The 18,231-nt window shown below is 37.7% G+C and overlaps 2 protein-coding genes across 4 annotated transcripts in view; one reads left to right on the top strand and one right to left on the bottom strand.

Annotated features, from left to right (window-relative positions):
• Nucleotides 1-6,097: 6,097 nt before the first annotated feature.
• Nucleotides 6,098-9,910, bottom strand: LOC107709734 (nuclear receptor subfamily 4 group A member 2-like). Its single transcript, XM_016514328.1, has 7 exons — nucleotides 9,871-9,910; nucleotides 8,979-9,769; nucleotides 8,213-8,342; nucleotides 7,905-8,068; nucleotides 7,490-7,692; nucleotides 7,237-7,415; nucleotides 6,098-7,150 (listed from the first exon to the last, which is right to left on the bottom strand). Exons 1-7 carry the CDS (start codon nucleotides 9,908-9,910, stop codon nucleotides 6,915-6,917), a joined length of 1,743 nt encoding a protein of 580 aa, XP_016369814.1. The 3' UTR covers nucleotides 6,098-6,914.
• Nucleotides 9,911-10,535: 625 nt separating this feature from the next.
• The window catches only part of LOC107709740 (glycerol-3-phosphate dehydrogenase, mitochondrial-like), a 26,778-nt gene continuing 19,082 nt past the window's right edge, over nucleotides 10,536-18,231 (top strand). Inside the window, exons 1-6 of one of the 3 annotated variants that reach the window (XM_016514338.1) lie at nucleotides 10,536-10,638; nucleotides 12,025-12,129; nucleotides 13,492-13,500; nucleotides 15,006-15,177; nucleotides 15,558-15,682; nucleotides 16,358-16,455. In XM_016514338.1, coding sequence (XP_016369824.1) covers nucleotides 12,031-12,129; nucleotides 13,492-13,500; nucleotides 15,006-15,177; nucleotides 15,558-15,682; nucleotides 16,358-16,455 — 503 coding nt within the window. In that variant the 5' untranslated portion in view covers nucleotides 10,536-10,638; nucleotides 12,025-12,030. Of the gene's footprint in view, nucleotides 10,639-10,944; nucleotides 11,014-12,024; nucleotides 12,130-13,491; nucleotides 13,501-15,005; nucleotides 15,178-15,557; nucleotides 15,683-16,357; nucleotides 16,456-18,231 lie in introns of those variants that run through there. The other 2 variants (XM_016514339.1, XM_016514340.1) reach the window with 2 other exon arrangements.

Raw genomic sequence — 18,231 nt, 5'->3', positions numbered from 1 at the left:
AACCTCCATCACGTGCTTTCAGATGGAGCGGCATTTAATACACAGAGCCGTAGATCACTGACAAGCTACGCAATATCGCGTTCATAATCGAAGGCGATTCATCTGCGATTATGAACGTGATATTGCGTAACTTGTCAGTTACTGTTTACAATACGTGGAATGGTGCGCTGTGATTGGTTGAGGGGATGTATTGCATTCTGCAGAGAAGGGAGACTGGTGTTTGTACCGGTTTGGAAAGATAGGGAGAAACATGACAGAATAACATGGCGGATATCGCATTTTGCGTAAAATTAAAAATGGACTTTTCAATACCGACCAGATACAATACTGATTTTGGCGGGAACTCAATTATTATTTTTTTTAAATGCCGTTTATCACGTTTTGGAACCAAACTCGAGTAAATGATGACAGAATTTTCATTTTTGGGTGAACTAATTATTTTAAGCCATTGTCAGTTTAAAGTTTATTCCTGTAAGAAAGATAACCAAAAATCTTCATGTATTATTGGTGATTAAGACAAAATCAATAATCTATCACTAGCTTCTCTGAAAATATTGGTGAGGACTAATGTATGTGTGTGGCTGTGTGTTATCTCATGCATAAGTGTCAAAGACTTTTTTGTTTTTATTTGCAAAAAACTCTTCAAAATTAACTCTATTCTACAGCTACAAATCTAAATTTGCTATGTGGTATATTTTGATGTATCCGTAATAAGTAGGCCTATTCCCCAATGGTCCATTCCTCAATGGTCATTTCATCTCCAATCAAAAACTAATTTTGTAAAGTTGTAGTTGTGACATAAAAAAAAGCATTTTAAGATTTTAATTTACAAGTATGTTGACTTTGCATTGATTTGAACATATAAGCATCTGTATCTCTGTATAACACAAGCACATTTTGCTGGTTTAGATTCTGTTTATTCCTTATTTTGATGTCCACTTCATATTTCATGTGCTCAGCTGTCAATTTAAGCCCTGCAAGGATTTGCACAAACCACCCCCATCCTGCTCCTATCGGTCACAGATAGACTGTTAGTATGGGCTCTTATAGCAATCCTCTGCGTGAGTTCTGATAAGGGTCTTACCGCTTTGTAGCTGAATCAATACTGACATCAAAAGCCCCAAAGTTCACAGAACTAATTCCTGTGGTTAAGTGCCTTACAGACACCTCAGAACCGGCTATACAAAATTAGTATGTTGGGCAACGTGATGTTAAGCGGAAAAAAAAAACATAGTTAAAAGCCGTAATGTCCTCTGCTGTGTTTAGGACAAGTGTTTCATTCATGTGGAAGCATCTATTTAAAGGCTGTCAGTGGCATCAAGGGAATGCAGATGAATCAACTTTGTTTAGATGACTGTGTTCATGGTTGTGTCTCTCCCTCTCAAGGGTCAACTGTTTATTTAATGCAGTGAGACTGATCTATTATGGAAGATGACCTTAATACAGAACGTGACTACTTAAATTCCACTCACATTTCAAAGCTTGATTCCCCTCCGTTTAATTTCTTTTAGAGTAATTAACAGCATCCACTCTGTCATATTTCATTTGTGTGTATCCATGGTGATCGCACACTCGCCAACCCCCATGACATAAACCACAGGATCTGTATATGACGGAGGAGGAGGAGGTGTTGAGGTGGAGGGAGGCTCCTTCAGTCCGATGATGGTGAGGTGGGAGGGGCTACAGTTTGATTTACAGTGCCATTCAAAATGCAGATTAATGGATGAAGAAATGGGTGTGGTCATTCTGCCAACAAGATGAGATAAAGAAGCAGAGAGACAATAGAGATAAAAGTTGGCTTATTTACTCGTTTTAAATGGATAGTTCACCCAAAAATTCAAATTCTGAACCTTTATGGCTTTTCTTTTTTCTCAAAATATTGATGTTCTTCAAAATATCCTCTGCAGGAGAAAGAAATGCATACAGGTTTACGACAACATGAGTAAATGACGACAGAGTATTCACTTTTAGGTTAACTATTTCTTTAAGAAAGATAACCAAAAATCTTAATGTATTATTGGCAATTAGGACGAAATCAATCAAGATTCTATCACTAGCTTCTAATGACTGAAAATATTGGTTGGAGGACTAATGTATGTGTGTGTCTGTGCCTTATCTCAAGTTTAAGGCGTTAATTGACAAAGGGTTCTAGATTTTTTTTTGCTATTCTACAGCTGAAAATCTAAATTTGCTATGTGGTTTTACATAAGACTGTCAGCCTTGGCTCAATTATACATGAATAACACAAGACAGCTCAACCCTTGAGTGTTTTTAGCCTCTTTTTCTCAGCTGTGAAGTTGATTTTAGCATTAAATTCAGCTTTTATTTATGCTTAGAAAAAATACACTCAGAAAAAAGATACAAAACTGTCACTGGGGCAGTAAAAGGTACTCATATGTACACTTTTAAAGTATGAATATGTACCTTTATGATACTAATCCCACTAGACCAATACCATTTAGGGATAAATAAGATACAAAGATGCAACTTTTAGATTTTGTTCTACATTAGAAACATTGGGGCTATTGTGCTGGTCACTGAAGATTATCAAAAAACAACAAAAAGTTGTATGCATACATTTGTTATAAGTTGCATTTATTTGTTTATTGTAATATGCTCAGTATACTGTGTCTCTGTCCTTATTGAATATAATTTGTGAATATAACCTAAAATGTCTCTAATGGTGACAAAGATCGAGTTTAATCAATGAAATAGTCAATTTTTCTATCAGAATTTTAAAAGGGAGGAGGGATAGAGGATCTTGGCCTAGAGTCCCTTTCCTCAAATAATAGCAACCCTCTGCCGTTCAATCTTTCCAGACATTTAAATTAAAGGTCACATGCAAATGACTATCTGTAAAGGCATGGCACTCACAGTACTGTGGAAAACAGGAAAATTCAGCTAGGAGAATGAAACAATGTTAAGGTGTTTGCAAATGTGCCGTTTACTCTTAATTGCTCAGCACACTGAATATAGTTGATTTCATGAGATTAAGAGTTTTCTGGCATTTTATAGGTGGGTTAATGAAAATTGTTTTCATTACAATTGAACCCTCTGCAGATATCTGAAATATGTATTTTTTTTTTTCAGTTTTCTCTCTAATGCAGACGAATACAGTATGTACATATGGGATATTTTGGGATGGTTATTAAGTGAATTTCACAGATTTGATAGATATTTTTTATCATTTTATCTTTACAGCTGCTTATGAATCAATTTCAGTTTTTTTTATTAGTAGTTTTTTAATTATTTACACATTTCAATTATCAACGCACAGATGTGGCTCAATAAAATGTGGTTTTATTGTAGTATTAGTAGACTGCTGTAGCTTTGAATCAGAGAATTCTCTATAATGCTATTAACCATAGATGAATTATTAATAAAGGCCGCATGAAACACATAACTGAACATAGTGTCAGTGTGCTGGTCTGGGCTCAGAGCAAATGGCATGTCCCTTGGTCCTTCTTTGATTCCAGACCGGCCATCTGCATGTTTAGACCATAGAGACTCCTCTGAGAAATCTAGTCACTGTGGTCTCGCATTAGATTGTGCACATTCTGGAAAATATCAAGACAAATATTTGGAAATATCAAGGAAGTGATAAGAACAAATCTGAGTATTGTCAGAAAAAACTTACATGATAGTTTGGCTTGACAAGGAGCAGGTTCCTGATTCCTAATACAAGTTTATTAATTCTATATTACTTTCTTAATTTTCCTGCAGGTTTTATGGCTATATGCCACTCAAAAAAGAGTGTGTGTTTCTCATTCATAGGCACACCCACACACATGTAAAGTATCAACATGTCAAATCTATTGTCTATAGTGCATGGCTTCACTCAACACACACACACACACACACACACAAACACACACACACACACAATTTAAGGGGGTCTGAATACTTTCCGTACCCACTATATATATATATATATATCTCTATCTTCAAATACATATAAATTAAGCAGAAGACAAAACTATTGATTTGTTTTTTTATCCCATAATTAAATCATACTTTGTTCAGAGGGAAGAAATCTAATCTTGAAAGGAATACTGTTATGTGCACATTCTGGAAAATATCAAGACAAATATTTGGAAATATCAAGGAAGTGATAAGAACAAATCTGAGTATTGTCAGAAAAAACTTACATGATAGTTTGGCTTGACAAGGAGCAGGTTCCTGATTCCTAATACAAGTTTATTAATTCTATATTACTTTCTTAATTTTCCTGCAGGTTTTATGGCTATCACTCACTCAAAAAAGAGTGTGTGTTTCTCATTCATAGGCACACCCACACACATGTAAAGTATCAACATGTCAAATCTATTGTCTATAGTGCATGGCTTCACTCAACACACACACACACACACACACACAAACACACACACACACACACACACCAAGGCTGGATTCAGAGGAGGCTCCTTTCAGACCCGCTCCCATAGGAACATTTTTTGCCAGTCCTTCACCCTCATAATTATAATAAATTTGACATTTCTCAGAAAATATTGATTTCTTTATTTTAACATTTCACAGTCAGTGATGGTCCAAAGCATTGAGAAACAGGATGTCTATTGATCTGGGGCTCATGAATCCCTTTCGTGTATGTGATCATTTTTATAAGGCCTTTCTACCAAACATAAATCAATATTTTATATTCCCAGCCTCAGAGAGGTGGGTGGGTACAGGATCATATCACTGGACAGAGACCTGACACCTGGAGAGAAACAGCTAAACTGCAGGAATGTTTAATGACTCAGATTGAAAAAAAAAAATGTTAATGCGTTCGTAACTAAACATTTCAATCATTATTGCATTTGAACCATCCATCCACAAACAGATGGAATTATTCTTACAATCTTGTTGGAGGGCTATCACATCTCAAAATTACATTTAGAGATAGAGAATTCCATCTCATCAAGAATACTGTTAAAGGAATGGCCATCATTCATTTAACAAACTGAAAACTGGGACATTTGGACTGGCTTACAATTAAATAAAAAATTCTGTGAAACACATTCAATGGTTAAATTGAATGCCAGGACCAAACAGAACAATCTGTAATGACTTAAATGATTTCATCTGTATTTTTATCACCTAAATAATGAGAGGGAGGAAAGATAGAAAAGAGGAAGAGGGTACAGACTTCTTCACTTAATAATCTTTATCAAAAAAGACTAACTCTGACAATGAGTTGGTCCATTTTAGACCTATATCTCCTTTTATCTATGCTGTACTTTAGTTTAAAATCCATATTTACGTCCTTTGTGTAAAAGTATTGATTCTTCAAATCTGGATTTTTGCATATAGCCTTCACATTTTTCCGCATTAAACTTTCTGGTGTTGTAGAACAAATCGTAACGAGGTAAAAGCGCTGACTACCTGTGTGTCTCCACTCTCATTTGAAATGTTTCACAGGCTGTTGCATCCTGATTGTGTTTCGTTATTTCATCTGTTCAATAAAGATATGACCTTTTGAAAAGTTCAGGCTACACTGAGAGACGGAACTGATGTAAAACGATAGAACAGTTACTGTCATTATATAGAGCTGGAGGGTTGCTTGCTCTACAAAATCATCGTGGTAATTTGGGGAGAATATTGAACATTATATGTAAAAACTGTAAAGCAAATGAGTAGGCTATTAATTAAGGAAAACGTTTTTCCTTCGTGATGGTTTTTCCCGATTTAACGGCTGACGTCGAAATCGTTTGAACAAGATCGGTCATAAAGGTATTTTTACGCATTTTAAATGCTTTGTATTTCGTACAGAATTAGGCTAATGAGCTTTTAGTGACTGTTTTTCTTTCTTTTTTTCTTTGCAATAGTATGTGGCAGTTTCATTGGAAATTATTCGCAGGACATTTTCAAGAACTCCTCCTTATTTGTTCTATAGCCTAAATCGTAAATCTTCTGAAGAAAGGCCGCCTATAAATATTGCCGCCGAAAAGATGCTTTTTTTTCGTTTTAGGATTTAATGAAATAATGTATTTCACCTTTCAAACGCTTTCATAAGCAAATTCGAAAATTTAATAGAACACAAGTAGGCCTAGATCATATTGACAAAGCAAGAGAAAATATAATAGCCTATATGTTTATTCAGCAATACACTAGATGAGAGAAGCTTAACATAGAATGCAGTGCAAAAACCATAACATCATAGAAAACAATGATCTGAAATATAAGCATAATGTTAAGAATTTTAAACCAGTTGCACGTAAACCTCGGACATTATTTCAATATGAAATTAATACAAAGTGCTGGAGAAAGTTAATAGCTCAATAACGAATGCCATGCATACTTTCTAAACTGTAAAAAAGCGATTCATATCATAATAACAATAAAATTCACGAATGAAACCATAAACACAAAAACGTGCTCTGTAGCCTATGCTTTTATCCATTCTGAAATCTGAAATGTTGCAGATAGAGTTTTAAAAATCCTTCTGTTCACTCAGTACAGTCTCTATTCTTAATGCAGAATGACTCAATTAGCTAGTGGTTAAAGTACCTTGTCGAAATGATTTTGATCCCTTAAATCATTAGGCTACATCTTGCATAACACATAAGAAGTTGTATATAAATGCTTTGCAGGTAACATAAACAATATGACGCGTAACAATACAAATACATTTCCACCACACCGCACTTTTCTCAGTATATAACTGAATACAATTTAAACAGGCATAAGAATAGTCCTTTTCTCTCCACAATATTTTTATTCGCAATGTTTTGAATATTCTATTGATATTATTTCCTCCGCGGCAGAGCTATTCACTTTTGTCCCAAAGCAGCCGTGCTTCAAACTTAAAAAATAAAAAATAAAAAATAAAAACATCCGGCAATATCATTTCTTCAAGTTCGCCACATCGAGGAATCATGGAGGTTTTATGAATTTGTCGCAGCTCAGCCGATTGTTCAGAACGGTAAGGTATCGTGAAAGAGTTTGTCGATGATCGCAGGCGTGGGAACCAAATCCTCCAGTTTCAAGTAAAAGATGCGCTGCAGTCCCTGCGTGCACAGAGCGCGCACCTCCGGCAGCTTCTCCAACAGTTTAGACAACTCTCCACTACAGGACACCTGATCCTTCAGACAGTTTATGAGCTTGTTTTGAAGTTCCTCTGTTTTCTTGGGCTCTTTTAGTCCGTGTCTCTCTATGGAGATAAGAAACGGTCCGTCAGAGGTCTAAAACACGCTGTATATTCTGCGTATCACTTGGAAAAGGTCAGACATGTCTTACCTGTAACCATGGTGAGAGCAGCTATGCAGGAGAAGGCAGAGACGTCTATGCTCATGTTCTGAAGGTTGGAAGAAAACTCGACGATAGAGTCGATCCACTCCCCAAAGCCACGCACGCACTGCAACTTGTGTAAAACCACTCCATTGCAGAACATGAGTTTGTCCTCTGCCAGGTTAGATCTGAAAATTGTTAAAGTGATTATTTAGATCCAGCAAAAAAACAGCGAGTCCGTTTTTAGATCATGACTGCTTACCTGTAAGCCAGCCGCAGCACAAAAAGTTCAAGGAAGGCCGATTCGAAAAGCAGTTCTTGGTCGCATTTGGGCAAATCAGTAAATCCGGGGATTTTTTCGGCCCATCCGCGAATGATGCTCATCGAAGCAGTGAGAAGATCGTAGAACTGCTGAATGTGCAGAGATTCATCTCCTCCACTATGATACTCTGGACTCGCCTGAAACTAGAATTGAATACAAAAAGAAAATAGGATTGGAGAAATGTCAATATTTGTTCAAATAAAACTTTATGATTAAATGCAACTTTGGTCTCTTATAATTTTGTGTAAATTAGACTATCTCACATTCTATCATTACTTCTGGAATTTGAATGGTGAATAGTTGTTAATTTATTACTTAATTCATTAAATCGTTGCAAACAATGTTTGATGCTTACTTTAGAGTAGTCCAGGCGGGCCATGGAGGGGTTGGAGTCTATGTGCGCTCTCACTAGGGCGTTCAGGAGACTGACGGGTGTCATAGAGACCGGGATTTCCTGCGGACTTTTAGGTTTGGAGGGGAGTCGACCTCTTCGACCTTTTAAACTGGCTGATCTTACAACTGTAAATATATATATATATATATATTGGTTATACACACCGCACCGCAATATGAAGCCACATCTATTTGATAATACAATGCAACGGGCATCATTTTAAAGATGCCTTGGACATGTGAAAAAAACAAAAATGTACTCGACATTACCTTCCTTCACCATCCCTACGACCAGGCACTTTTGAAAACGGCAATACTGGCATCGGTTTCGCCGTCTTTTATCCACATGACAGTTTTTGTTTGCCAGACAAACGTATTTGGCGTTTTTCTGCACCGTGCGCTACAAAGAAACAGCACATGCATGTAGCGTATTAATTGAATGTAAATCTTCGCCATTCGCATGGACAACTTGAACGCACAGCAATCACAGTATGAAGTTACAATGGAACAGGACACTCAAACCCTGCACTCCAATCCAAAGCTGTGTAATACATTCAAGGGCCGGACAGAGCAGACATTCGGTAAATACAGATCCGTGGGCAGCCATAATTTGGGGTCCCCCGACGCTCTCTCCGCGACCCCTCTTGTCGGATTAGCGAGATTATTCTATCACGACGGTGACATAAAGAGCGGTCTTAATGTCACCACTGGGAGTTCCGTTACGCTCGGTTAGGCGCGATACGACTCTCAGCACAAACCAATTTAATTCTAGACGAAAGTAATGGTGGCAGAGATGAACGGAGGTGTCCCTAGGTGCATATTGGGTCAAATCAATACAACTGAGATAGTTAAGGGTAGCCTAGGCTACTGTAGATCAGTTCTAAACCATGCATTTTCTTGTTCTAATCTCTAGTTGGGCAGGTAGCCAAAAGGTTATAGGTTCAGACCTTCGATGAACTATAGTCATTTACCCCAGTGGGACTTTGACTGTAATAAGTGTAGTAGGCTACTTTGGGCAAAAGATAAAAAAGTGTACCTTGAAGAATCCTTTGCACCCCTCGCATGTGCGCACCCCGTAGTGCTGGCAGGCTGCGTTGTCCCCGCACACAGCGCACAAACCTTCGCTGGATGGAGATCCTCTAGCCGGAGGTGAGGCCACCGGGCTTTCCAGTAAAGGGTGTCCGACGTTAAGCGAATGGGATAAACCCACAGCGTGCTGTTTCCTCGGAGGTGCCGGTAAAGCAAAACTGTCCAGCGCACGGTGCGCACCCGGGGTGTCCGCGCCCATGGACACGTGCAGAGATCCATCGAAGCGCATCTGGCAGCTTGACATCGGCGTGTCCACAGGAGACTGCTTGAACGAGAATAACCGAGACATCGCGTTTTTCCGCTGCTGGTCTATCATGTGTGAAGTCGCCAGGTAGTTCTGATGAAAACTGTTAAGGGACCCGCTGTCTTCCCACGTGTGGTGTGGAGGCGCCGGGAAACTGTGTGACTGGGAGATGTTTGGGGAGGCTGGTTTATAGTATATAGGTCCGGTATGTTGTAGGCTCTCCTCAGCCTGGTGGGGCTGATGCTGCTGCTGCTGATGGTAGCTGTGTGCGGGTATCTCCTCCACCTTGATGGACAGCTGATCTCCAGAGTGGGACATTTGGTAGAGGCAGGGAGGCTTCACGTCGTAGCTGGAACTGTAGGTGTCCACAAAGGTGCTGAAACTGGGGAGCGAGGAAGTGACAGCTATTTCTGCGTTAGTCAGGTCCATGCTAAACTTGACAAACTCCGGTGTTAGGAAGTCGCAGTTGTACTCTCCCGTGGTGTAAAAAGTAACTCAGATATTCTCTTGTAAATTAAAAAGTAATGCGTTACTTTACTAGTTACTTGGGAAAAGTAATCTGATTACGTAACTTGCGTTACTTGTAATATATTACCCCCAACACTGCTAGAAACACTGTTCAGTAGTGACGCCATATCTGTTTCACCTGCATCATACTTAGGGAAAGTTTCAATAGATTAGGATGTGTTTCATCTGATTCCACTGCTCTCTCTGAGCGGTGAAGGGTTTCCATTGTGAGAAGGGAGTCACCGCTGTAACAGAGGCAACTTTGTTTGGACTGAAGCGAGCTGCGTCAGCGCTACGTCAGCAGCTTCCAGCTCCATGACGCTTGATGCGGTCGCGCTGAACTTTGTTAGGCTGAAAGTCTCACCTGTGCAACTGACACGATAAAGTGCCTTGCAAAGAATGTACATTTTTTTGGTAAACATTCTAAAGTGCATGCTGTCCTATATATAGTGCCTCAGTTAAGCTATTCTTTGACATTTCATAATAGAGAAAGAAAATTAGCTGTAAACAACAAATACTCGTCTAAACATACACTCAGCATAACTATACATGCGGTCCAAATCCATTTAGTACTGAGAGTTAAACAGTGTCTTAAGTGTGTTTGTACACCGTCCCTCATAAAGGATGGTTTTACAAAACGCCTTTCTATTCCAAGTGGACACGCCTTCCTAAAAATGATTGGACGAGAGATGTGAATCCTCTATACTGATTTGTCCATCCACCTGTCTGTCAAATACTTCCTGTCATCGTACTTCCTAGATTTCTGAATAAGTAACATTGTAACATCACAGTTGATACCGTCACTGTCCATGATTTTCCGTTTTAGACATCATCATCATCACCATCGCCAAAACCAGTAAGTAAAAACCAGGGTTCTCGGCATATTATGTGCTGTATTATTTGCCGTCGTTCGTCGAGCCTGTCCGATCTGTTCTTGGATGCGAGCCAGCCACTGTTGCTCCAGCCCATAATGTGTCAGTTCTTAAAATGTATGTCATAGAAATTGCATGATAAGTTAAATTCAAAGCTGTATTTGTTTTATGTTATCGCACGATGTACTTGCAACGAGCTCGATGGGTGATGGTTGATTCGATGTCTATAATAGGGTTCATGTGAGTTCATGTGATGGAGTGGATGGGTTACATGAGTCTGTATTCATCACTGTTGTCTTTAAGATCTGGGAATAAAGGCAACTCTTCTGATTTTTCTAATGGAGTGAAAACGGTTTGAGGTAAGATTGTAGAGATGTAATAGGCTGACTTTAGCCTGAATTACTGTACATGTTCACACTTCAATCTAGGAGTCTCATATTCGCTTGATTCTCGTACACGAACTGTAAAATAATAACCTGTAAGATCACTCTCAGACGTTATGGCTCCTCTCTCTCTATGCACATGGTTTGCCATAAACGGACCATGCGGGACAGGCGTGAAGTCAAGCAGTGTAGTAAAAATGACTCATTCACTTCCTCTAGTATCATGTAGTGAAATGACTTGCATCCCTACCCAGAGATTGATTATGGCTTTACTTTGACCTTCACCAGAGATTTCAGTCAGTTTTAAGATTCATACAGTAGTTGTTTAGCTACACAAACTGGTCCTGGACATATCAGTTTTGTTTCATTTTGACACAAAACACTGGTGAGTTGTGAACAAGTGCTACAGGTTTGTTTAATTTTATCATGCCAAGGTCAGGGAATGTGATCGGGGTGATAAGGAAGTTATTTTATTCTGTTTTCCTTTTCTTTTTAGCTTCTCAGTATGACTGACTTTTATAGCAATGTATTTTCTTTATAATTATCAGAAAATCAGTCATGTTTTCATAAAGTAACCTTGAGATGTATTGGATATGTTCTTTAAGATTATTTTTATAGCCTACATACACTCTTTATCAGTCCTTTAAAGGTTATGTTTTCTCTTTTTTTAACTTGAGAATAGCTAATTTTAGTTAATTGAGTATAATTTGAAGACATCAGAAAGGAGTCAGTAACAGGCAATTATAAAACAAAATAAAAAAATTATAATGATCTAATTGTTTTCACGCATAAGCACAATGACATCATATTGTTAAATCCTTAGTTTTTTTTAAAACTGTATTATTTATCCTAATAATATACATTATAAATGCACAGTACATTGCAAAATGCTTATCAGGAAGTGATACCAACATGATGTTTTCTGAACGTTTTCTGTTTCCAAAGGCATTTATTCAAAAATCTTCTTAATTTTTTAATCTGTTTCAGGGATCAATGGCTTTCAGAAAGGCAGTGAAGGGAACCCTAATAGGGGGCGGAGCTATAGCAACAGCCTTCGGCCTATCACAGTTCTTTGAATACAGGAATAATCAGGTATTGTTTTAAATAGCATCAGTGTTGTTGCTCTACCTTATTCCGTCTAAATATAAAGATTTGGCAAATCCTTTTGACAAATACCAAACATTTTATTTTCACATCTCACATCCATACAGTGACTCCTACAGGTTAGACTGCAGAATACACAGACCGCAGCTGTTCACACCCATCTGTACCACAGCATGTCTTGTCCTGACTCAGGAATGTTCCCTATGTGTTCGTGGTAATAAACACCGTAAACAGCAACCGTTCGCATGTTGGCGCTTAATGCACTAAGCTTAATATAGCTTATATAGCTTAATGCGCTATATGAAAAGCATTTTAGGGGGCCCTTGGCTTTTGGGGGCCCAAGGCGGTCGCCTACCTTTGCCTAATGGGTAAGTCCGCCCCTGGTGGCCAGTATAACTCTGGCCCCGTATTTTGATCTTAAAGCAGTGATCAATTTATAGCTATTTATAACTATTCCTTATTTATAATTCATAAAGGTTTATTCTTGTTTTCATGTGGTCAACAAGTGTATGGGACAGATTTCTTGAATGAGTGCTACAAATCTTATTAAGATTAGACCTATAAATCCAGATACATTGGAAAACCTCATTTGCACCTTTAGGTACTGTCTCAAGTCTCCAAACTTACCCCGTTCTCTCTCTAGGGTAGACCACCGTATTAAAATCAGGGTTTGTTTGCTAAAGGGAGATTACACTTGAACAGTGATACACACATTGTTTAAAGGATCTCTCTTGAATATGTAATCATGAACAATCTGATCCCCATTCACGCCATCAGGGAGTGTGTAACACACCATGTTCTGTCCGTATTTAAACTAGTAAGAACCCCAGGGGTCTCGTCTGTTTAGATGCTATACCAAATAACGGAAGGTCAAGTAGATTAAGATAATCAACAAGGCTTTCTGAAACAAATGAAGAAAAAAAGACAGACCCTTGAAGAGCAATGGGAGTCCTGATTTTCTCTCTCGTCATTTATTTAAATCTTCCCAAGCCCATTTTGTCCATTATCTTGCATCTCAACTGTTCCAATCCCAATGAAACTACAGGGAGCGAGAGAATTGTGCACTCTCAAGGACATGGTTTCCATGGAGATTGTCACTACACGATTAATTTGTCAAAAAAAAAAAAAACAGTTAAAGAATTGATAAAAAAAATATTTTTTCTAACCATCTTCAAATTTTGTTACCAACATCAACACTCTGCAAGACTTCATTGGATGTACTGCGGCAGTCAATCAGATCACCTTCACGTCACATTTGCAACCCATGTTAAGCGTTTCACTGACACAAACTTTTGTTCTGATGTTTCTCCATTTATTTGTTCATTTATCCCTTGTGTCATCTCAATGCAGCCGAAATGGGTAAGCAAAAGTCAAAAGAGAAAGAATGAATCTTCTTTCAAAAATTGCTTGCAATCATGCATGTGGCAGATGCTAATCTTTGGGATTGTAATGTAAATTTAGTGAGCGTGTGTGTGTGTGTGTGTGTGTGTGTGTGTGTGTGTGTGTGTGTTTGTGAGTGCCTGTTTGTCTCCTCTATGGCAAGGGCACTGTTACACTCTGGCTGAAGTATCACTCTGCCGTGGCCGATTGCGTATTTGCATGAAATTCTCTGTTTCCGTCATGCACTAGTCCTGATTGCAGGACAGCCCCTCTTAATACTGTGCGGATGTTTTAAATATGTGTGTCCTTGGAAATAGACACTAATTACTGAATCTTGTTTTTACATGCTATTACTGTCTAAATTGCAAATGTCTGGGCTCATTTGGTCATTTGCAAGTCAAATGGACCCTACGGGCTTTTGGGGGCAGATTGATGTAATCATTTAGGCCAAATGCTAACGAAAAAATGAATAAAACGTTTCATTATGGCTAAAACCCTCGACACCTAGCGTCGCCCAGGCTTGTTTTCTCTTCATTTGAATTTTGCGTTTTTTTTGCCTTCATGCGGCCGATAGATTGGCAGCTATTCATTCACAATTTCATAGTCCCTCTGTTTGACTTTATAAGAAAATGAACAGTTGATTTAGTTTAAATACCTAAACTGATATCAAGCTTAAGTATAACATATCACATATTGCTGTCTGTTATACCGTTTTGTCCCGAATATAAGACGATATTTTTTTCTTGGAAATACATCTGAGAAAACGCGGTCGTCTTTTATTCAGGGTCTAGACTTTGACATGTCAATAATACACCCACAACACTAGGTGGCGCCAAATACGCATAAAACGAGTGTGCCATTAAATACGTAATGTAATGCGTGTTGTAAAGATCGCGAGTAAAAACAAAAGAAGCAGAAAACCTTACAGCTGCATGAGTCGTGACTGTCACGTTAGCCTGATGGCACCAAACTCCCTTTGTGATTTTAAAACGTAAGACAGTACCCAGATTTGAAGACTACAGTAACAATATTACTCAAGATCATAAGACTCACAGAAATTTTTTTTATGGTATATCAAAAAGTGTATATTTTTTAAATGTGATTGTTGGTACATTTTACCAGTTTTTACCATACTTTCAAAACAAAAATTAAAATAGGAAAAATATGCAATATGAAAATAATTGAAGACAAAATGTGTTTTACTGAGAAAAAACAAGATTTGGTTTTTAAAAAGCCTTTTTCCAAAAGGTACATCTGGAAAAAGGGGGGGGTCGTCTTATAATCAGGGTCGTCTTATATTCTTATACATTTATAGACATGTTTTCTTGTCTTATTTAATCTAAATGAATCTGTTTTAATTTACTTTATTATTATTATTATTTAGTGCTGTCAAACGATTAATCGCAATTAATCGCATACAAAACTTTGACCACATTGTCCTCTTATGTTCTATTTTCTGTTTTGTACCTGCTGGATATGTTCAGGCTCGGCTGGCATATGTTGAAGCACAGGGTGAGCTAAAGGTGCCGTTTAAAGATGCTCTCCCAACAAGAGAGGAGCAGCTTTCAACACTGCGAAACACAGAGGTGTTTGATGTCTTGGTGGTGGGCGGCGGAGCCACGGGCTCGGGATGTGCCTTAGACGCTGTCACACGGAGTATGTAATCTCTTTTTATTTTGACAAAGTTTTGCAGTTTTTACTAATAGAAACTTTGAATGAGTGTGTTTATTGTGCAGGTCAGTTTCAATCCAATAATAAATTTGCCCTGTATGCATTTTTAGTGTTAATTTAGTTTGCTTACTTTCTTAAATGTGATGATTTATATTGGATTTTGATGTTTTATTCTCATTAGACCACTCGGGAGGCCAGGCAGAATGTGCCTGGGTGCAATAAGCATGTTGTGATATTACAGATAGTGGAGAAAGCCATATGTAAATGACAGCAACTGCAGTCTAAATATTTGGCACCATAAGGTCTTAAAATGCCAGTGCATTGTCTAATCCGTTCCTTACCTGTCTTTCTGCCCCCTCGTCCAGATCTGAAGACCGCCCTGGTAGAACGGAGCGATTTTTCATCGGGCACCAGCAGCAGAAGCACCAAGCTCATTCACGGCGGAGTCCGCTATCTGCAGAAAGCCATCATGAAACTAGATTATGAGCAGGTGAAGGCCCCATTTTTCCCTATTTGCCCCTAATATTTCGAAGAAGGATTGCAAGGCCGCTTACGCCACCACTGTGACATTTTAAACACATCAGACAGACAGAGAAAAGCACAAACATTAAGTAGGATACTGCAGATCTGAAGTATCAGTGTGGAGGATGATTAAACAAAACTTACAGTAGCTTGACCATCAACTGTTTCAATAAGTTCTTGATTATCGATATATCGATTATTGGAAATAGAAGCATTCTAAAATTTTAAACTCAAACTGACTGCAGTAAGAATTGGTTGTTGGCCACCTTAATGTAATTTTAAAAATGCTTATTTGAAATATGATTTAATAAGTATTTAATAGGGAGCAAAATGGCCTTGAAATACAAGATCACATTTATATTAATTGCATCTATCAATATTTGCTGTCAAATAAAGCCTCTAAATGAGGATAATTTGAAGACTTGAATTTTCTATGGGTTTTTAGAGTTGAGTTTTTTTTTTTTTTTTAGTAAATTAACATCTTTGGTTAAGATTAATTAACAACATTTTCAAGTTTTGTTTTAGAACATAAATCTACATAAATGCAAAATCGACAATTCAGATTTTCCCTGAAAATATGTATACAGTAATCCTCTGGAGCCAGACAGTTTTTTGCTTAACAGATTTATTTCTTCTTTCTTAGTACATGATGGTGAAAGAGGCCCTTCATGAACGTGCCAACTTGCTGAACATCGCTCCCCACCTGTCTGCACCTTTACCTATAATGCTTCCTGTTTACAAGTAAGAAAACCAGTTGTATCTAATTACAATACACAATAAAATAATACAATACTACAATAAAAACACTGACCATTGAAAGGGAAACATAAATAAAAAAGGAATGGAACTATGGGATTTAGACAGAAGAAAGTTAAAGAGAAATACTGGAGACATCCTAGATTCATAAAAGACAGTTTTTGTATTTAAATCCATTGATAAGTTCACAGAAATGGCATTGAACCTTTCATATGGACACCTGCAGCAGGTGGGGTTGGAATATTCTGTGGATCAATGCTGGACCTCTCGCCTCCTCAGTCTCTGCCCCTTGTCATTCTGGGTTTTTAAAGGATCTTCCTGTCTTTACCATCATCATTACTAATTACTCGTGGCATTTATGCCTTGCTCTGATATTTAAAGCAGCCGGAGAAGTGTGAAAGGGTCATAGAAATGAGAAACCTCAAGATTACATCATTTGCCTGTCCAATTTTTTTTTTTTTACTTAAAACAAATATGTCACAAGACTTAGTGGACAACTCTAATTTTGTACATGTACAACCATATCTATTTTAATTAGTAATATACCCTGCTACCTAGTTGCCTCTTTATAACCAGCAAACAGACAAGGCTGGGAAACCAATTAAGACCAGCAAACCATTTAGTTTGGGCTGGTTTAGTTTTAGTTTTTCTTATTCACCAGGGTACTCAAAATATGTTAGTATATTTTAATGCAGATTGTGCAGTGAATACATTTGCTGAATTCATGTTTGAATTCAGTAGTGACAGGGACTGTTGATGTTCTCCACAGGTGGTGGCAGCTGCCGTATTACTGGGCCGGCATTAAAATGTACGACCTGGTTGCTGGATCACAGTGTCTGAAGAGCAGCTACGTCCTGAGCAAGAGCAAAGCACTGGAGCTCTTCCCTATGCTGAAGAAAGACAAACTTGTGGGAGCCATTGTCTACTATGATGGTGAGCAGGAGCGAATCTAAGGTTTAAGTCTTGCGTATGATCTGCAACTATGCACATTTTCTTTTCTCTTTTGTCCAAAAATCAATTTAAAATTCTATAAATGAATGAAATTCTAAAGTCAATTTAACTGTATACACTACCGTTCAAATGTTTATTAGATTATTATTTTATTATTTGATCAAAATGCAGTAAAATGGTAACATTGAAATATCATTACAGTTTACATTTTTTATGTATTTTAAAATGTCATTTAGTCCTGTGATGGCAAAGCTGAATGTTACTCCAGTCTTCAGTGTCACATGATTCTATTGATTTGGTGCTCAAGAAACATTCCTAACCTTTTTTCTTGTGCTTTAACACTAGAACTACCAAGGCAGTCATTTTGACTCTTTTTCAATTTTGAAACCCATATAACTATAATATCCTGACTTTTCCTAAATGTGTATATATTTTATTATAACATTGTTATTTTAATAAAATTACAAAACACAAAAGAGTTCACAAAAGTTTCTACCTTGAATGGCCAAAGCGGTCAAATTGTCCTTTCGCATTACAGACGGCGTATAATTTCTGCGCAATTTTATTTATTTTATTTATTTTTTTTCGCTGTGGAAGATGCACGTCACTATTACCTAGCAACTTTTGTTCTAGTTGTTTTTATATTCTATTGCTAAGCTAAAATTCCCGTTTGTAAAAAAGCCGGGTGGACACCTTCAATACAGCAACTGCTGTCATTCAATGCCATGGTTCCAGGTAGGCTATGTTAGGCTGGAAGACTATAGCCTGGCTGTTATCAATAATAGCCTACTTCAATGTTATGACAAAATA

The sequence above is a fragment of the Sinocyclocheilus rhinocerous genome, unplaced genomic scaffold, assembly GCF_001515625.1.
Source record: "Sinocyclocheilus rhinocerous isolate Xijiao unplaced genomic scaffold, SAMN03320098_v1.1 scaffold4039, whole genome shotgun sequence".
Lineage (NCBI taxonomy): Eukaryota > Metazoa > Chordata > Actinopteri > Cypriniformes > Cyprinidae > Sinocyclocheilus > Sinocyclocheilus rhinocerous.
The sequence above is the reverse complement of the archived record's forward strand: the minus strand, read 5'-3'. Positions and strand labels throughout refer to the sequence as shown.